Source organism: Squalius cephalus, assembly GCF_949319135.1.
Source record: "Squalius cephalus genome assembly, chromosome: 6".
NCBI classification, from domain to species: domain Eukaryota; kingdom Metazoa; phylum Chordata; class Actinopteri; order Cypriniformes; family Leuciscidae; genus Squalius; species Squalius cephalus.
This window is the reverse complement of record NC_137127.1, coordinates 5,628,805-5,644,958: the sequence shown is the minus strand read 5'-3', so window position 1 is coordinate 5,644,958 and position 16,154 is coordinate 5,628,805. Positions and strand designations below refer to the sequence as shown.

The window sequence follows — 16,154 nt, the reverse complement described above, 5'->3', positions numbered from 1 at the left end:
ACTCCGTTTTCCCATGGTGCAGCAGGACGTTTGCATACTTTATCACAGCTGAAGTGAAATAAATGCAATATTTGTCAAATACACAGACGTTTCAGTTTAATATTTTATGTATTGCTGTTCGTACAAGAAAATATCAACATAAGCCTATACTATTTAAACACCAATGTAGTGGGGTATACTTTTTTTTATCAGTTTTATTTTGATAAATATGACAACAATAGGCTATAACATCGCGACTACATGAAAAGAGCTTTTACTGTTATAAAAAAATGATTTGTGAGCATTAGTGTAACTGAAGGTGTGAGAATTGGCCGGAAACTCGAAATAAACTCGAAACACACGTGATCGTTGCCATTAGGTGAATCCAGCCAATCGTGGAACAGCTCGTGCAGCCGCTCTGTTTAAATTTCTTTTAATTTAAGTAATGCCCTCTTTCATATTTCTAACTAGGAATGATTAGGCCAAGTTTCTGAATAATGAAATAGGTGCCATTGTTAAGGCTTTGGGTTCCTGATAGAGTTAACAGAGAGAGTTTTTAGACTTCAGATTCCTCACAGTTTGACCCCTTCAAGGACTCAGACTTACCAAAAATAAATCATGCGTTTCTCTCCCAGTATAGCATAAAATATTGGTCAAATAAAAAAATAAAAAAACAGTTAAGACTGGTATCATTATGAAATATTTTAATATATTTTTTATAAAATAATGAAAACATAATTTACACTTATTAAATGTACACTCATTGATACAACATCCCTAAAAGAAACTGAAAGATTGATCAGTTATCAATAGTTAAATCAAGGCATCGGAGCCGCTGTTTCATGCATGAAGCTAATGGAAACAGAGACAAAAGATGAATTACAATAAAGTTTAAAAATAAGAAACAAAAAAAGGATAAAATCAGCTTTGTACAAAAGATCATGAATCAAACAAAATATAAAGGAAAAGCTAAAAAATACATACATAAACTCAGTACCCTCCAATAATGTTACCAAATCTGTAATCTTGTAATTTTCACCTGGAATTTGTCGTTCCGTATTTATAAAAAAAAAAAAATCAAAAAAAAAAAAATCAAAATAAATAGTCAAAATATTACACATACAAATAAACCTTCAAATATTACAGCTGGACTATATATTTTGCCATGATTTAAGAATGCGCAACACAGATGCACATAAATGTTTTCACAAGTATATTACTCATATTTACCCTTAAAAACAAACTCAGTTAAAACACCTCCACCCGACTATCAAACAAGCATACAAACAGAAATCATAAGACGATCCATGGTGTAGATAAGACACCCATTAACCGAGTGAGACACCAAGAGTCTGAGAAACCTCCCACTTCATTGACAGAAAAAACACAGCGGGTGAATTTCTTGTAGTCACAGCAATGAGATGAGCAAAACTGATCTGAAAGAGGGGGTGAACGAGCTTATCATAATATGATAATATATGTCCAGGGTGACGATGTGCAACTAAAAGCCTCCAACATGTACACAGACTTTCACTTAAAGGGGAAATTCTGTCATTATTTACTCGCCCTCGTGTTGTTTCAAACCCATTGACAAACAAATACAATGGAAGTCAATGGGAACCAAATTCTTCAAATGATATTCCACAGAAGAAAGTAAGTCATACAGGTTTGGAACGACATGACGGTGAGGAAAAAGATGACGTAATTTTCATTCTTGTCCCTTTAAATGTATTTTTATCCTCATAATAGTGGGGAGAACATGTAACGCTAGCTATCAGCAGTTTAAAGCTTTGTATAAAATCACTGTATGTACAATTACACTACTAAACAGCTGCGATGAATGAAGTCAGGGCTTATTTGTATCTCTCACCCCATAAATAAAAACTTTTGCGTTTTACAGTGCTAGTCATCGGGATGTACATAGTTGTTTTTTGTGTCTGAGCAGAGCAGAGACATCATATTTTCACTTGATTACTAATGCAATAAAGTCGACTTGACTGTTGCAGTGCTTTTGCTCTGATGTGAATAAATAGGTCAGAGGAATAGAGATCAGGTCATCGAGAGGGCAGCTTACGGGTCCTGAGAGAGGAGGAGATATTTTTCCAGTCGCATCAGGGTTAAAGGGATGGAGAGAGCTGATATGGGTCGTAAATTACAACACATCACTGGTCACAGATGACCACTTTTAAGGCAGACATGTACAGAGTAACACGGGGTACATGTTAAACCATATTCGATCCAGCCTGACTGTCATTCCAGTTAGGATTCTCCAGAGCTCATAACCAACTGCAGTCCGAGTACGGCGCGGATCGTCTTGTAAACACGATGATCTGTCTAGAAGTTGAAAACAGCCATCTATTGCCAACAGTCGTTTCACCTGATAAACCTGAACTAAATACAAATAGAAAAATAGAGTCTGTATGGAACACGGCCGACTAGGGTTTCTTAAGAGTCGGCTTTGCATATACATATACAGTGTCGGAATCTGACAGAACAGCCCAAGTTTACACACAGTGCTATGCCAAAACTATACATAAAAGAGCAAGTGGCGTTTCCTGTCACATGACACTGTCACTTTAAGACGGACCGATGTCCATGCACAGAGGAAACGATCAAAGACTTGGGTGGAACATCACAGTTTTAGTAGCGGTTGCTTTTCCGTTAGAAAGTGGTGATTCTCCGCCTACAGAGCTGTTATTGCAGAGGGCTTTCAGTCACTATGAAGTCTGCGTTGAAGATTTATGGATGATAAATCGGTTGAGATGAGGATGGTTTGTACAATCGCCTCTCCGTTGAATATAAAAATGAATACAATGTACCTGCACATGAGATTATGTGGTTTATAATTATACTTTCCCAGAGCACTGTACCTCTTCTCACACTTACAGTACCGTGATTTCTCTCGACATGCTGGGAAAAGGATCTCTCGCGTGGCTCAGGTGTTTATTTTCTGATTTGTTTATTTTCATTTTTTTGGCTGTTGAGCTGACTGTGCAGTTAATAGGCCTCTCAGTTTCACTGGCTCAAGCTTAGTGTCGACTCGTTGAGTACAAAAATAAATCTACAATGAGAAAATAGTTCCGAAAGTAGTTCGATCAGATAAAGAGCTCGCTTGTTTCAAGGTAGGACTCGTGTGTGTGTGTGTGTGTGTGTGTGTTTGTTTAAAAATATACGTTTGTACTTCTGTACCGGCTTTAATTTAAAGCTTTAAAGTCTCAAGTCATCAGGCAGACCCGCATAAACTCTCTGTCACACTTTCATGAAGCTCACAGGTTTGTGTGTGGTGAGGACGAGCTGGCAGATTTGCCTTATATGAGGGCGAGCGGGACAGTGGATGAACTGGGCGATAAGAGACTTTGAATTAAATAAGCTAAACATGCCATATTAGGCACAGTACAGGTACGTGAAGATCCCCTCTCATCTTCTCTTCTCAAATGAAAGGAAGCACTCATTTCCTCTCAGGCATGGTGGAGGATAAGAGTTTACTGAACTTGCGGAGCTGTTCACTGGCTGAGTGTGATTCCTCCTGCAGACGCTGGTTGTTGTGCCTCAGATTAGCCATCTCTGCTAACAACACGGCCTTGTCCTGTTTCTCCTGAGAGGGAGGGAGAGGAAGGAACAGACAAGGGAAAAGGAGGAGAGAAAGAGAGAAGCATGATTAGAGGATGCCATCAAAAACGGCCAAGTTACTATATTTTTTCAGCGTGGGTTTATTTTCTTTCATTTTTAATATTTATTGTTTATTTTAACTTTTACAATTAAAGGGGTCATGAATTGAGAAATACATTTTGACAGGTCATTATACTATAAAAACATCCTGTAAGTTTCAGAACTTAAAAGTTCCTCATTTGTCCACAAACTGTTTTTATCAAAACCAAGCTCTGAAAACGGCGGATTTTGTCACATTGTGCGACGAAAGACCGCCTCTGCATAATCAGATCAACGCCCACTTCTACATCATCACATCTTTGGCCCCGCCCACTGGCGCGTTATTGAGACGACGGAGAGAAGAGCGATACAGGATCACTGGACTAGAAATAAATTACATTCCAAAGGATCCAAATGTTAGGAAAGTGCTTATATATTTTCAACTATGTGAATGTCTCAGAGCATTTTAAGTTTGTTCGGAACATTTCACTCTTTGGTAAATCAGTTGCAATTTCGGCGAAGGCTTTGCAAACAGAATTTTATTACAAAATATGAAACCAATAGTAATGCCACAATATGTAAGTAACCGTGTTAATTCTTAAGCCTGATCTGTGATCAGTGATTTTCTGATATGTAATGATTCACATACAGTCAGGCTATCATCTTTTACTGCCGTTTATGCGTCAGTAAATCAAGCCAGTGACTAAACAGTCAACTTCACATTGTTTCTTTAACTAGCATGAAAATAATCTGTTATGATTAATAAATTATGATTAAATTATTTACAGAAAGCGGAAAAAAAGAACGCCTTTATAATTGCTGGAGCTGCCAATCAAACAGCGAGGTTATCAATGACTGAGTCCGTTATAATCAATGACGCTGTCTACACTGCACAATGAATCTCTTATTCACGTCGTGTTTGCACTGTTAGTTATGATGAAAGCATTCGTGAGAGTGCAGAAATCGAGTTGCGATGACGAGTCTTCATGCTCATCACTGCAACCTTTCATGCAACGGGAGTAATTCTCAATTTAATTCTGTAATCGTTGATTTCACGATTAGTTCATCTCGACAGCTGTAATAGTAGAAACGTAGTAAAAGATTTCGAGAGAGTTTCACATGAAATACTTGCAAGATGTTAGCCAATCACAGCAGTGGGCGTTTACACGTCTCACAGCAGCAGACACGCCCCTTCCAACGGAGCGCTCAAATCAGAGGGCTAAAATCAGGGTAGAAAATGGCCTTTTATTTCTAAATTATGACAATTTTTAATGTAAAAATCATACTAACATTATAAACGCACCTCAGGAAACGTTATAAAAATGCAGTTCATGACCCCTTTAACTGTCCAGGGTGAAGTACGGATGTGCACAGGTAATCAGCTAGTCGAGGACTTTTTCTGCACCAACTATACCACAAGTAAAACTACACAAATGGATTTCATGTACTGAACCCTTCACCTAAATCTCGCTTTCAAGAGTGAATGTGCGGCGTTGTGTTCAGAGATCCAAGTGCGCTACTATTTTTATTCTTTATAGTGCGGCAGGAATGAGTCTTAAATCTCGGAAACTAGTAAGCAATTCTACTTCCGATTCCATCGCTCTGAAGTCAACAGGTTTTTTTAATGGATTTTTGGTTAAATGCCTGAAATACGGTTTGTGGTTCACACAAGCTGTTTTATTCTACAACATAAAATACATCAGCAAAACCCCAGTGCAATCCTGAAAGTTTTTACGTGTCTTTAAAAAGGCGGTTGCTAAGAAGTGGCTAAATGGGACTACAGAGGTTGTCTGGGACATTAAACATCATCATGATGAAACGGGAAACTCCACTGACTAATCCGCTTTCACAGAGTCATTGTGTTTATACTCGCACTCTCTTTTCAAACTTAAACTTTCCAACTTGTAGGTGTCTGAACTAGGGTTTTACTTCAGGCCATTGTATTTAGGCTTCAAAATGTATAAAAGTTGAGTTCATTTGTGAAGATGATGAACAAAACATGTAAGAATCAAAAACCTTTCTTGGTTACAGAGCTTATTTTATGCAATAATAAAAAGCCAATGGAAAAATACATCATCCCTGCAGCGCTGTATAGATATGCTAATATATCTGCTTTTATGATGGAAACTTGGTTACTTATCAGGGGTGCGTTTCCCAAAAGCATCGTTAGCCAACTATGGTCGTTGAACTCTGTTGGTAACAGATTGGTTTGTGAATAAAATGTAATTTTATATAATTTGTCATTCTTTAATTTCAACTTAAATTAACATTTTCAAATAATCAAATACTTTTTTTTTTTTTTTTTTTTATGTGTTCCTCAACTACAAAATTACTCAAAACACCCACTGAACCTGTCCTGATCCCTCCGATGTAACTCACTTTTTCCAGATCAGTGTTCAGCTGTTTCAGCATGACTTCCAGATGATACAGACGCCCAGACAGGTCATTAGGAGCCTCTTCACTGCAACACACAAATTAAAAACAAGTTAAAACAAGTATCCTAGCATTTAAATTCTTATTTGAATACCCATCCAAAACTTTATGGAGAATTGCAGAGACAATGTTGTCCCCTTGGTATAAATACAACCCCTAAACTGCATCCACTCAGAGGAAGAGCAAGTGTAGATACAGTACCTGCTGAAAGTAGGAGTGGTGCGGGGAGTCTGTGGCGTGTGGAAAGGCACCGGACTGATGATGGGTCTCAGCTCATTGCTGCCCGCGTGAGACTCAGACAATGAGAACAAAGAAACAGCTCTTTGCACTGTAAAACAAAACATGCAGTCATAATTAATCATTAAGATCACCAGTGTGATGAATGATTCTTTAATACATTTCATATTACATGGAAATGTTGCAGACACAAAACAAACTCAAAGGTAAAGTCTGTAAACCACACAAAGCCATGTCTTTGTGGATTCATCCTACAAATGGCATCACCTTTATATGGAAGTCCATTTCCACCACATAAGAAAAAAAATCATGCTTTGGTAATTCATAATTTTTATTAAGATGAAATTATGGAATAAAGTGTCAAAAATCTGAGGGGGAAAAAATGAAATTAGTCATAATTATGAGAAAAAAAGTCAAATATATGAGTCATAATTATGAGATAAAAAACTAAATTACAACAATGAAATTATGAAATAAGTCATAATTAAGAGTCATAATTATGAGATACAAAGTAAAAATTATGAGACTACATATTTCATAATTTCAACTTTGTTGTAATTTAGATATGTAGTCTCATAATTTTGGCTTTGTATCTCATAATTATGACACCTTAATTATGACTTATTTCATAATTTCAACTTTGTTGTAATTTAGATAAGTCAATTAGGAGAAATAAAAGTCAAAATGATGACAGTCATAATTATGAGATAAACTTAATTACGACAGTTGAAATTCTGAAATAATAAGATATAATTGTGAGATAGGAAAAAATTAAAATTATGAAATCAGTAGTCAATTATTAGATAAAAAGTCAAAAAATGACAAAAAGCTGAAATGAAATGTCATTATCTCATCTAAATCTTAACTCATAATTTAGATTTTTTATTTATTTATAAAAATAATAATTATGACCTTTTTACCAAAGCATGATTCGTTTTCTTATGTGGTGGAAATTGGCTTCCATACCTTCAAGTATCTTAGTTTGACGTAGAAACTGTGGCCTCATACCTTCATAAGCTTTGGCTGCATTGACGAGGCTGGACCACTCCAGTCCACAGGCAGTGTCAGGAAGAGGCATGAGTCCAGGGTCCAGTCTTCTGAGAGGAGGAACCTTATCCCTCACCTCAGTCAATGACAACTCTGATGCAGACAACGGTACTGGAGGAACAACAAATGGACAGTTTATTCCAATGCTATTAGCAGATAACAGTAAAGCATGCCAACTGACTATAGGTGCATCCCAATTCACGAAATTATGCACTATTCTATGACTTTTTTTTTTTTTTTTTTTTTACTTTATTGCCCATAATAAACATTGCTGGCAATTTATGCAATACAGGAACACTCTCTCCATGAGAGGTTGAAGAAAAGCTAGGCTTCATCCAGTTAATAGTGATCATTTTTCTTGCAATCATTAACAATATATGTAGCATATGGTGTTGGTCCTTAGAAAGCAAGTTTTCATGTATTTTTTCCAGTAAAAAAATTAAAGGGTCCAGAGGGAGATCCACTCTGAAAATTTTGTCCACTTCCTCTTTAATATCTTTCCAGTATGTCTGTATCACAGAGCAGTCCCAAAATATGTGGGTATGATCCCCCACCATGCCACAGTTCCTCCAGCAAATGCTGGGGGCATTGTTTTTAAACATTGATACCTTAAGAGGGGTTCTAAAGAATCTTATCTTCATCTTCCAGTCAAATTCTTTCCACATTGGACTTCCAATCCCTGTATGACTAGCCCGACATATGTCTTCCCATGTTTCATCCTCTATAATTGTATTAAGTTCCATTTCCCATTCATTTTTAATATGAAAAGTATCGTCTGATATGTCTTTCATAAGACTCTTATAGATATGTGATACCTGATGCCTTGTTGATATCACTTTTTGAGAAATATGTATAAAATACCGTTCAACATCAGTTGGCTCTCTTTTAAGACTATCCCAATCTAAGTGCTTTGTGATATAATGTCTTATTTGTAGAAACCTATACATGTCATTTGAGGGCAAGTCAAACTTTTCTTGCAGTTGTGAGAATGCTTCTATGACATTTTTAAGTATAAATAGTGCAAGTAGTGTGTTCACACTGAAAATTCCCAAAAGAAAAAGTGCACTTTAAATATCTGGATAATGCACTAAAGTGTGGAATGTTGGACTTCATGCACTCAAACTGTCGCAACTTTAATTACGTAGCGGAGGGGGAGGGGCATAAGACTCCGATGTTGAATGACAAAACCTTAGAAAATTCATACACTACACGGATGAGTACATAGTGCATACAGTCAGTACATAGTGTATAGTGCATCATTTGGGACACTACTTATGACTAGCAAATGACACCCACCTTTCTTACTGGGTATGAGGGCTGCCAGGTTGGTGTTGTGACCGTGGCGACGGGTCGGCAATGTGCAGGAGAAGAGAAGGTCACTGGGCGGCACTTGTCCTTCAAAAAGAGGCGTGCTTGCATAACTAGAATCTCTCCGTCCACTGCACAGACTCTCATCTGAGAAAGTACGTTGCAGGGTCCGATGAGGAGACTGCAGAGGAGAACAAACACGCAATGCTCAAATCACTGTTGTGTTTACAAGCCGAGTTTTGTAGCCTTTTCAGTGCTTGTGTGTGCTCACCGCATCCTGTGATGGTGTATCCGCAGGGTTGTCCATAATGATGAGCTTTTTCAAGTCGTCTTCAATGGTGCTCTTGTGAGTTCTGCGTGGTGAGCGCAGGTCCCTCAGAGAGGCACGTAACCGAGGCTGTCCGAACACGTTCTTACTGTTCATATCCACCTGCCTGGAAGCACACACAATAACCAGGACATTCAAATATGTGATGCATCTATTTCATAATCCAACACAAATATGAAAATGAGTTTTATAAACATATGTACTTGTTGCTGTTGCTGTCAGTGGAGGAGGTGCTGGTTGCTGTGATGTTCTCCTCCTGTTGCCATGCACTCTTGCTTTTACTGAATGACTTGGGGGCGGAGCTTGACAGCTGGGCGGCGGATCCTGACGTGGGTGTGACTGTTGAAGATCTGAGAGGCCGGGGTTTATCGGCCACAGCAGGGGTCTTAAACCCTTGAGGGGTATAGCAGGCCCTAAATACACACAATTCAGATGTTTGGGGTCATTACGATTTCTCTTATGAATAACAAGTCTCTTCTGCTCACCAAGGCTGCATTTATTTGATCAAAAATACATTTAAAACCGTAATCTTGTGAAACATTATCACAATTTAAAATAACAGTTTCTAATTTATTTCAAATTGTAATTTACTTCTGTAATCAAAGCTGAATTTCTCATCATTACTCATTACAGCATCATTACTCAAGTCTTCAGTGTCACATGATCTTTCAAAAAAGATCAAATATTATCAAATATTTCAAATATTATGATTTGATGCTAAGGAAACATTTCTTAATATCAATGTTGAAAACAGTTATGCAGCTTAATAGATTTATAGAAACTGTAACACTTTTATTATTTTGTTAGGATTATTTGACAAATAGAACGTTGAAAAGAACAGCATTTATTTCAAATAGAATTTTTTAGAATAGAATAGAACATCTCCACTTTTGATCAGATGAATGCATCCTTGCTGTATAAAAGTATTAAAGGGGTAGTAATATGATACTATTTTAAAAGTTAATTATTTTGATTATTGGGTGTAATAGAATAGGTTAACATGCTTTAATGTTAAAAAAAACATTATTTTTCACATGCTGTACATTATTGCAGCTCCTCTATTCCCAGTCTGTCTGATTTCTACAAAGCCCCTCCTTCCGAAAAGCTCAGAGCACTCTGATTGGCCAGCTGACCCAGTGCGTTGTGATTGGCCAATCACCTCAAGCGTGTCAGAAATGTAAATTCCCTTACCATAATCCCAAACTTCAGCTTCCAAGGATTTAAGCAATTTTAAAGTTTATGATAACGTCGTCAGTTCGAGCCGATTCTGAAAATGTGGATGATCAAGCCAATCGATCGAAAACCAACTTTGCAAGCATGACTTGAGCAGAATGTTTCATAGCCAGCGTTGTACTCTCTCAGGTTCAGGAATCTGTCCTCCGTAAAATGCACTGTGCACAAACAAACTTGCTGTATTGCTCAAGAACAACTTCATAAATAAATCTTTGCCTCTGATTCCTAATTTTATAAATTTCTGGAAGGCCAAACAAAGGAGTTTTGCTTTCGCATCCAAACACACAGCGTCTCTACGACATGATGACAACACTACAAGTCACTGAAGCCTCCTTTTCTCTTGTATGCCATTATGGTAATTTTTCACATTGTATGAGGAAGTTATATCTGGACTTTGATCGAGGTGTTTTGGGCAGGTCTGGATCAGTGTTCTCTGTTAGACAGAATAAATCCCTTTGTGTGAGACTGAGCTTTGTAACTTTGCAGATCGTATTCAAGCACAAACAGATACATTACACACTAATGGAAAAAGGAAAACATCAAAAAGCATCATATCATATAACCCCTTTAATTTCTTGAATGACTCAAACTTTTAAACAATGGTCTTTACATTTCAGAATAAACACAATACCTTGCTTTGAAGTTGTCAGCATTGGCCGATCCCGGAGGGGGGAATGTGCGTGTGCGGTAGTTCTTGATTTGACTGGCTGATGCAGCGATGATGGGTGACGACTCCCTGCGCCGCCCCTCTCCGGCTCCGGACAGATCCTGCAAGCCGCTGTAGGTAGCAGAGCCATGCAGGGGTTTGTGGGGGGTTCCTGCAAGACTGCGGCTAGGTTTGGCTCCTTTAGTGTTGGGACTTGGTGTGTAGAGAGATGCATCGATGCCACTGTCACTGGACCCTCCCTTGCCCATTAGGTCCGGGTCGGGGTCTGAGGGGTCATTCATGACACCGGACACCCCACCTCCCATCCCGTCAAACCAGCGCTCGTCGCTGTGACTGCTGGAAGCATTGCTGGAGAGTGTGTTACTGCTGGAGTGACTGGAATAGTGTGCCTCACCCTGAGAGAGAGTGGAGAGATTAGTACATGAGAGCCAAATCAAATCAAATTTTATTTATAAAGCACATTTAAAATCAACCTTGGTTGGCCAAAGTGCTTTACAGGAAAGTAAGAGAAAAAACAAAACAGCAAGAAACATAAAAATTACAGTAGATGTAATGTGTTTTTAGCAAGGATTTAAATTTAGCTAATGTGGAAGCTGTTTTAACATGTAGTGGTACAGTAGGTTGTTCCACAGCTCAGGGCCGACCACTGCGAAAGCTTGATCACCCCTGCTTTGTAAGCGAGATCGTGAGACAGACAAGAGATGTTGATCTCTTGATCTAAGTGATCTGGATGGATTGTGAGTGACAATTCGCTCCGTGCATGGCGACCGTTGACGTTCGAACTTGAGTGTGTGGGGCAGTACTTCCGGTGAAAACTTCCAGTGATCTGACAGCGAGAGCGAGAGCGGGAGACAGCGACCAAGTTCCATTACCACAGAGATATTTTTTCACAATGAGTGTTTTTAGGATTCAAGAGAGGCGACTTGCCTTTCAGAGTGCATATAATTTTCAGTGTATTTCACCTGTGCGTTTCTATGCTTTCTATTACTGCATTTATTTTGTGCAAGTGAGATGAGTAAAGATCTGTTCCATAAATGATTATCTGTCTGGTGTTTATAAGCAGCACATACAGTATTGTACTACGTGTAAAATATACACAAACTTACCTATATTAAATTGTTTGTGGTACCTACAGTTAAAAATGTAAATGTAAAATATTTGATGATAATATTGATCGAGCAAGTAAAAATAAATGCGCAGAATTGAGAAAATAGTATTTATGGAGATAAATTGTAGCCTATCTCAGGGCAAACATGTGAATGTTCATGGTGCATTTTATGCAAACAACTCTAATCATATTTGTAACTCTATATTTACAGTAGGCATAATTGTCATTGCGTATGTGTATGCAGCATGAGTCAAATACAATCTTCTGTTCGCGAACAGTTGCATTTCATTCATTAATCTGACTATGCATCCGTGCATTTAATTGCCATTGGCTCGTGTGATAGTAATATGGATCTTAGTAGTATTTTAAGTGATAATTGATTCTATAAACAACTATAAAAGATAATTTTCGGCTTTCTCCGGCTCCCTGCACCGGGCGTAATGCGAAACCGGAAGTGTCTACGCACACTCGCTGATCCGAAATCCAAAATGGCGGCCACGTGCAACTAGTCCATTAAGTCAGAAAGGTATTTGGGGGCTTTGTTGCTAAATGAAACAGCTTCCTTGTTATCATGATGATGAGGACCGACTGCTCACCTTAGAGTGCCGGTTTGGAGAGTCTTTCCCTGGAACGTCCTGTCGGGTCTGTCTTCTCTGAGCGGGGGTGACTGACACACCTCGTGATGATGCAGGAACATGCCACATGGGCTCTGTTCGACACACAAACACACACAGCTGAAGCCCAGTTCACACTGACAGAATCAGTCACTCTCATTGAAAATGAATGACTTCCAGTCGCTTTGTACCCGTGTGGCAGTGTGAACGTCCTCTTAAGGGTGTTTCACACGCTTGATTTTAGATGTTTGTTGCGTTTCTTTCAGGCCCTGTTTACACCTGGTATTAAGATGCGTTTTGGTCGATTGGATCACAAGTGGACGACGCTAAATACAGGAGTAAATGGGTCTAAAATGTTTTGAGCTCGTCCACTTTCGAGCAATCCAGAGGAAGTCAAAAACGCATTGCTTTTGTAGTGGTTGAATGTGTTCGAACAGCCACAACAGACTGTCTTCTCTCCGCCTACTGACCTAATGTGATAACATTCAGGAAACGCTCTAGCCAGACGGGATGTAAACTTTGTCGGCTGAAGACAAGAAACATATTAAGCACAATGTTCTCTCACCATTCCTGACTTCTAACACACACTCACAGCGTTCGGCTGGTCTTACGGCTGTCAGAGCAGAAATGAAAGCTGCTGCTCACCATTAGATCGAAAGATCTGAAAAAGCCTTTACATTTACCCGCTCATAGACCCTCCCCTCGAAGAAATCAGTCCAGAAGTGATTGAAAGTGGAGAAAAGAGTCAGATTGAAACACCAGGTGTAAACGGGTATGTCTCCCCCTCGTCTACTTATGATCCAATTGACCAAAACGCATCTTAATGCCAGGTGTAAACAGGGCCTCAGTTTAGCATTATTTATATACTATTATATATGTATATTTCAGTTTTAGCTTTAGTCAATTCAGTAATTCTAGCACTTCAATTTCATTTAGTTGACATGGCAACTTTTTATAACATTTAAGTTGACTTATTTCATGTAATATTTATATTTGCAATCAAGAAAAAGATCTTTAATAGTAAAAAATAACATTAACCAGAGTCAGTCCATCACTCAGTTTACACCTGAATATCAGCATACTAGTGACTATCTCACAGCCTCTGATCACCAGTGGGTTTGATAAAGGAGCCTTTATTCTGAGTTTATCCAGCAGAGGGCAGAGTTCACACAGTGACGGGGCGGTACACACAAAAAACATTTACAGCAGTCTTTGTTTAAGGACTGGAGCTCTATAAATATCTTTGTTGTGTTTGTTTACCTGATTTGTTGCGTTCCATCGTGCTTTCTTGGCTAGTGAAACCAGATGATGATTCTCCACTGGAGCCGTCAACAGAAACATGTGGGTCAAATGGCTGGAGAGGCCGCTGGACTGCCCCAAACCTACACACACAACAAATATCAATATGTAACTAAATATATTCTTATTTGGCTTACTTGATCATGTTAACCAGTTCAGGTTGGCTGACATGCCATTGCAGAGCATGGTTTTGGAGAAAGGGCATGTGGTGGACGTGACTTTAGTCATCAGACTGGATTGTGGAAAGGGTTTGTATGATGGTTGGAGGGGAGTTTGGTCATATCAGCCGAAAAAGAAAGCTGTCTAAGAGGCAGATAAAGACATTACATTTTAAAGTCCATTTTAAAGTTACAGTCAGATTTTTTCTTTCATATTGTGGTGTATATCTGACATACATGAAAAGTATACACAGTATGAATAGTGCAAAATAAGATCTATAACATCCATTCAGAAAATAGACAGGATGAATACTTATTTCAAGCTGACTTTAATAAAAGATAATGAAGACAAACATTTTATTTGGCAGTCTATAACACGCACCAATGACTAAAGCACATTATGTGCATTAAGGAACCAAACAGGGTCAATTTTGACACCGCACCACTAAGTTTGCATCATACACATGCCACATTCAATCCTGAGTCTGTTGCAGCTCAAGTGTTCTGTCACTTGTCACCCTGTGGGTTTGAGTGATGTACGGCTGGATCTGATGGGACTATTAATAGCACTCATTAGCACATCTCGCTGAATCACCACCATAAACACTGTCAGTGTGAAATGTTTAACAGACTCACAGTATCCCAACATCTAACACACTTTAAACTGCTGACGTGTCCAGGCAAACTTTAGAAAATAACACTTACGTTAAGTCTACGTGAGCTAAACGTTGCAACCAACTTTAAATTATTATTGTGACGTATTTTCAAGTGAAATGAAATGTTGAATAGAGGGCCAGGCTTCATATCAGCGGCTTCATCTCTTCACTGATGGTTAGAAGGGAGTGGTTAAGCATGATCCGCCCCAGGCCGTCAAACTGACATCATCAGAGAAAGAACACCATTCCAGGAAGGACATTTTCAGATTTTGAGCAAAGATTACAAAAACTATTTATTTCTGTGTATCTTAGATGGATAAATTGTTCACCACAAGACTAGTAATCTGCACTAACAAAGTAAAAAAGGTGCATTTTGATTTCATGCAGACTTTAAAATATGGGTCAGAAACACAATCAGCAGAATTATCCTCCTCTTTGTAAACTCTATAAATATTTAAGGTTTGTCATGGGAATGGTGTTTGGAGGGGACAAGCTCTAATTAGATGCATAACACAACCAGGATATGCTAATCAATGACACACTTTTTATAATTACATTAAATATGAATGCATGTGAACACTGAAAAGGGGAAAAATAAGAAAGTCGTCGACATGTTTTTTTGTTCTGTCTCTGTGAACAATTCAGTGTATGTTAACTCGCATTCAAAAAAGAAACGTTCACAACAAGTTCCTCTGGTTGAACAGGGTAGCAAGCACATAATAGAGCACCATGACTGTCTATACATGCCATAACCTCTGTTTTATACATCTATACAATCATACACAAACACTCAATAGCACTGTGAATCAGCACTGTAGGTCTAGCTGATACATGCCTCAACCGCAGCCTCTCATAAACCATCAGACACACCCACCGATGACGTTAAACAGCGCCTGAAGATGTTCATTTCTACACTCACTAACAGTTATAGCATTCGGTTGTATCATAATCCAATAGTGCTGGGCAAAATAATGAATATTTACACTATGTGAGAGCACTTCAGATATATTAAGAATGTTTCTGACAGCAAACATGCTATAGAGTTGTGTTCACTTCGTTAGATCAGTTCTTTTGAACTGAGAGACCAAACTGTTAGACCAAACTTGTTTTTCTACGTAAACATGCTAGATCGACGTGTTTGACCATTGCATTAAAATTCTTGTCTATCATCATGATGGGGTATAAAACGTTTTGAGATTGTCCACTTTCGAACACTTACATATAGTAATTTCAGGTCAAATCAATATTATCCATCCATCCACTAATTCAGGTGTCTTGTAACAAGTAGGATATTGTACAATTACCTTGTCATTATCACAAAATAAAACCTTTCAAAATGACAGGCGCTTATGTTATCCCTATATGGACAAAATGCTTGGAAACATCAACCCACATTTCCAATGAATCCCATATCTATGAATTTTAGATTTGCCATTCAT

General features: G+C 38.4%; 1 protein-coding gene across 2 annotated transcripts in view; it reads right to left on the bottom strand.

The window, feature by feature from the left end:
- Positions 1-666: 666 nt before the first annotated feature.
- Positions 667-16,154, bottom strand: part of sipa1l3 (signal-induced proliferation-associated 1 like 3) — an 84,241-nt gene continuing 68,753 nt past the window's right edge. For both annotated transcript variants that reach the window (XM_079873973.1, XM_079873974.1), the window contains 10 exons: positions 13,863-13,984; positions 12,585-12,697; positions 10,845-11,275; positions 9,184-9,393; positions 8,924-9,086; positions 8,641-8,833; positions 7,306-7,455; positions 6,262-6,388; positions 6,007-6,088; positions 667-3,574 (listed from right to left, as the gene is read on the bottom strand). In XM_079873973.1, coding sequence (XP_079730099.1) covers positions 3,428-3,574; positions 6,007-6,088; positions 6,262-6,388; positions 7,306-7,455; positions 8,641-8,833; positions 8,924-9,086; positions 9,184-9,393; positions 10,845-11,275; positions 12,585-12,697; positions 13,863-13,984 — 1,738 coding nt within the window. In that variant the 3' untranslated portion in view covers positions 667-3,427. The remainder of the gene's footprint in view (positions 3,575-6,006; positions 6,089-6,261; positions 6,389-7,305; positions 7,456-8,640; positions 8,834-8,923; positions 9,087-9,183; positions 9,394-10,844; positions 11,276-12,584; positions 12,698-13,862; positions 13,985-16,154) is intronic.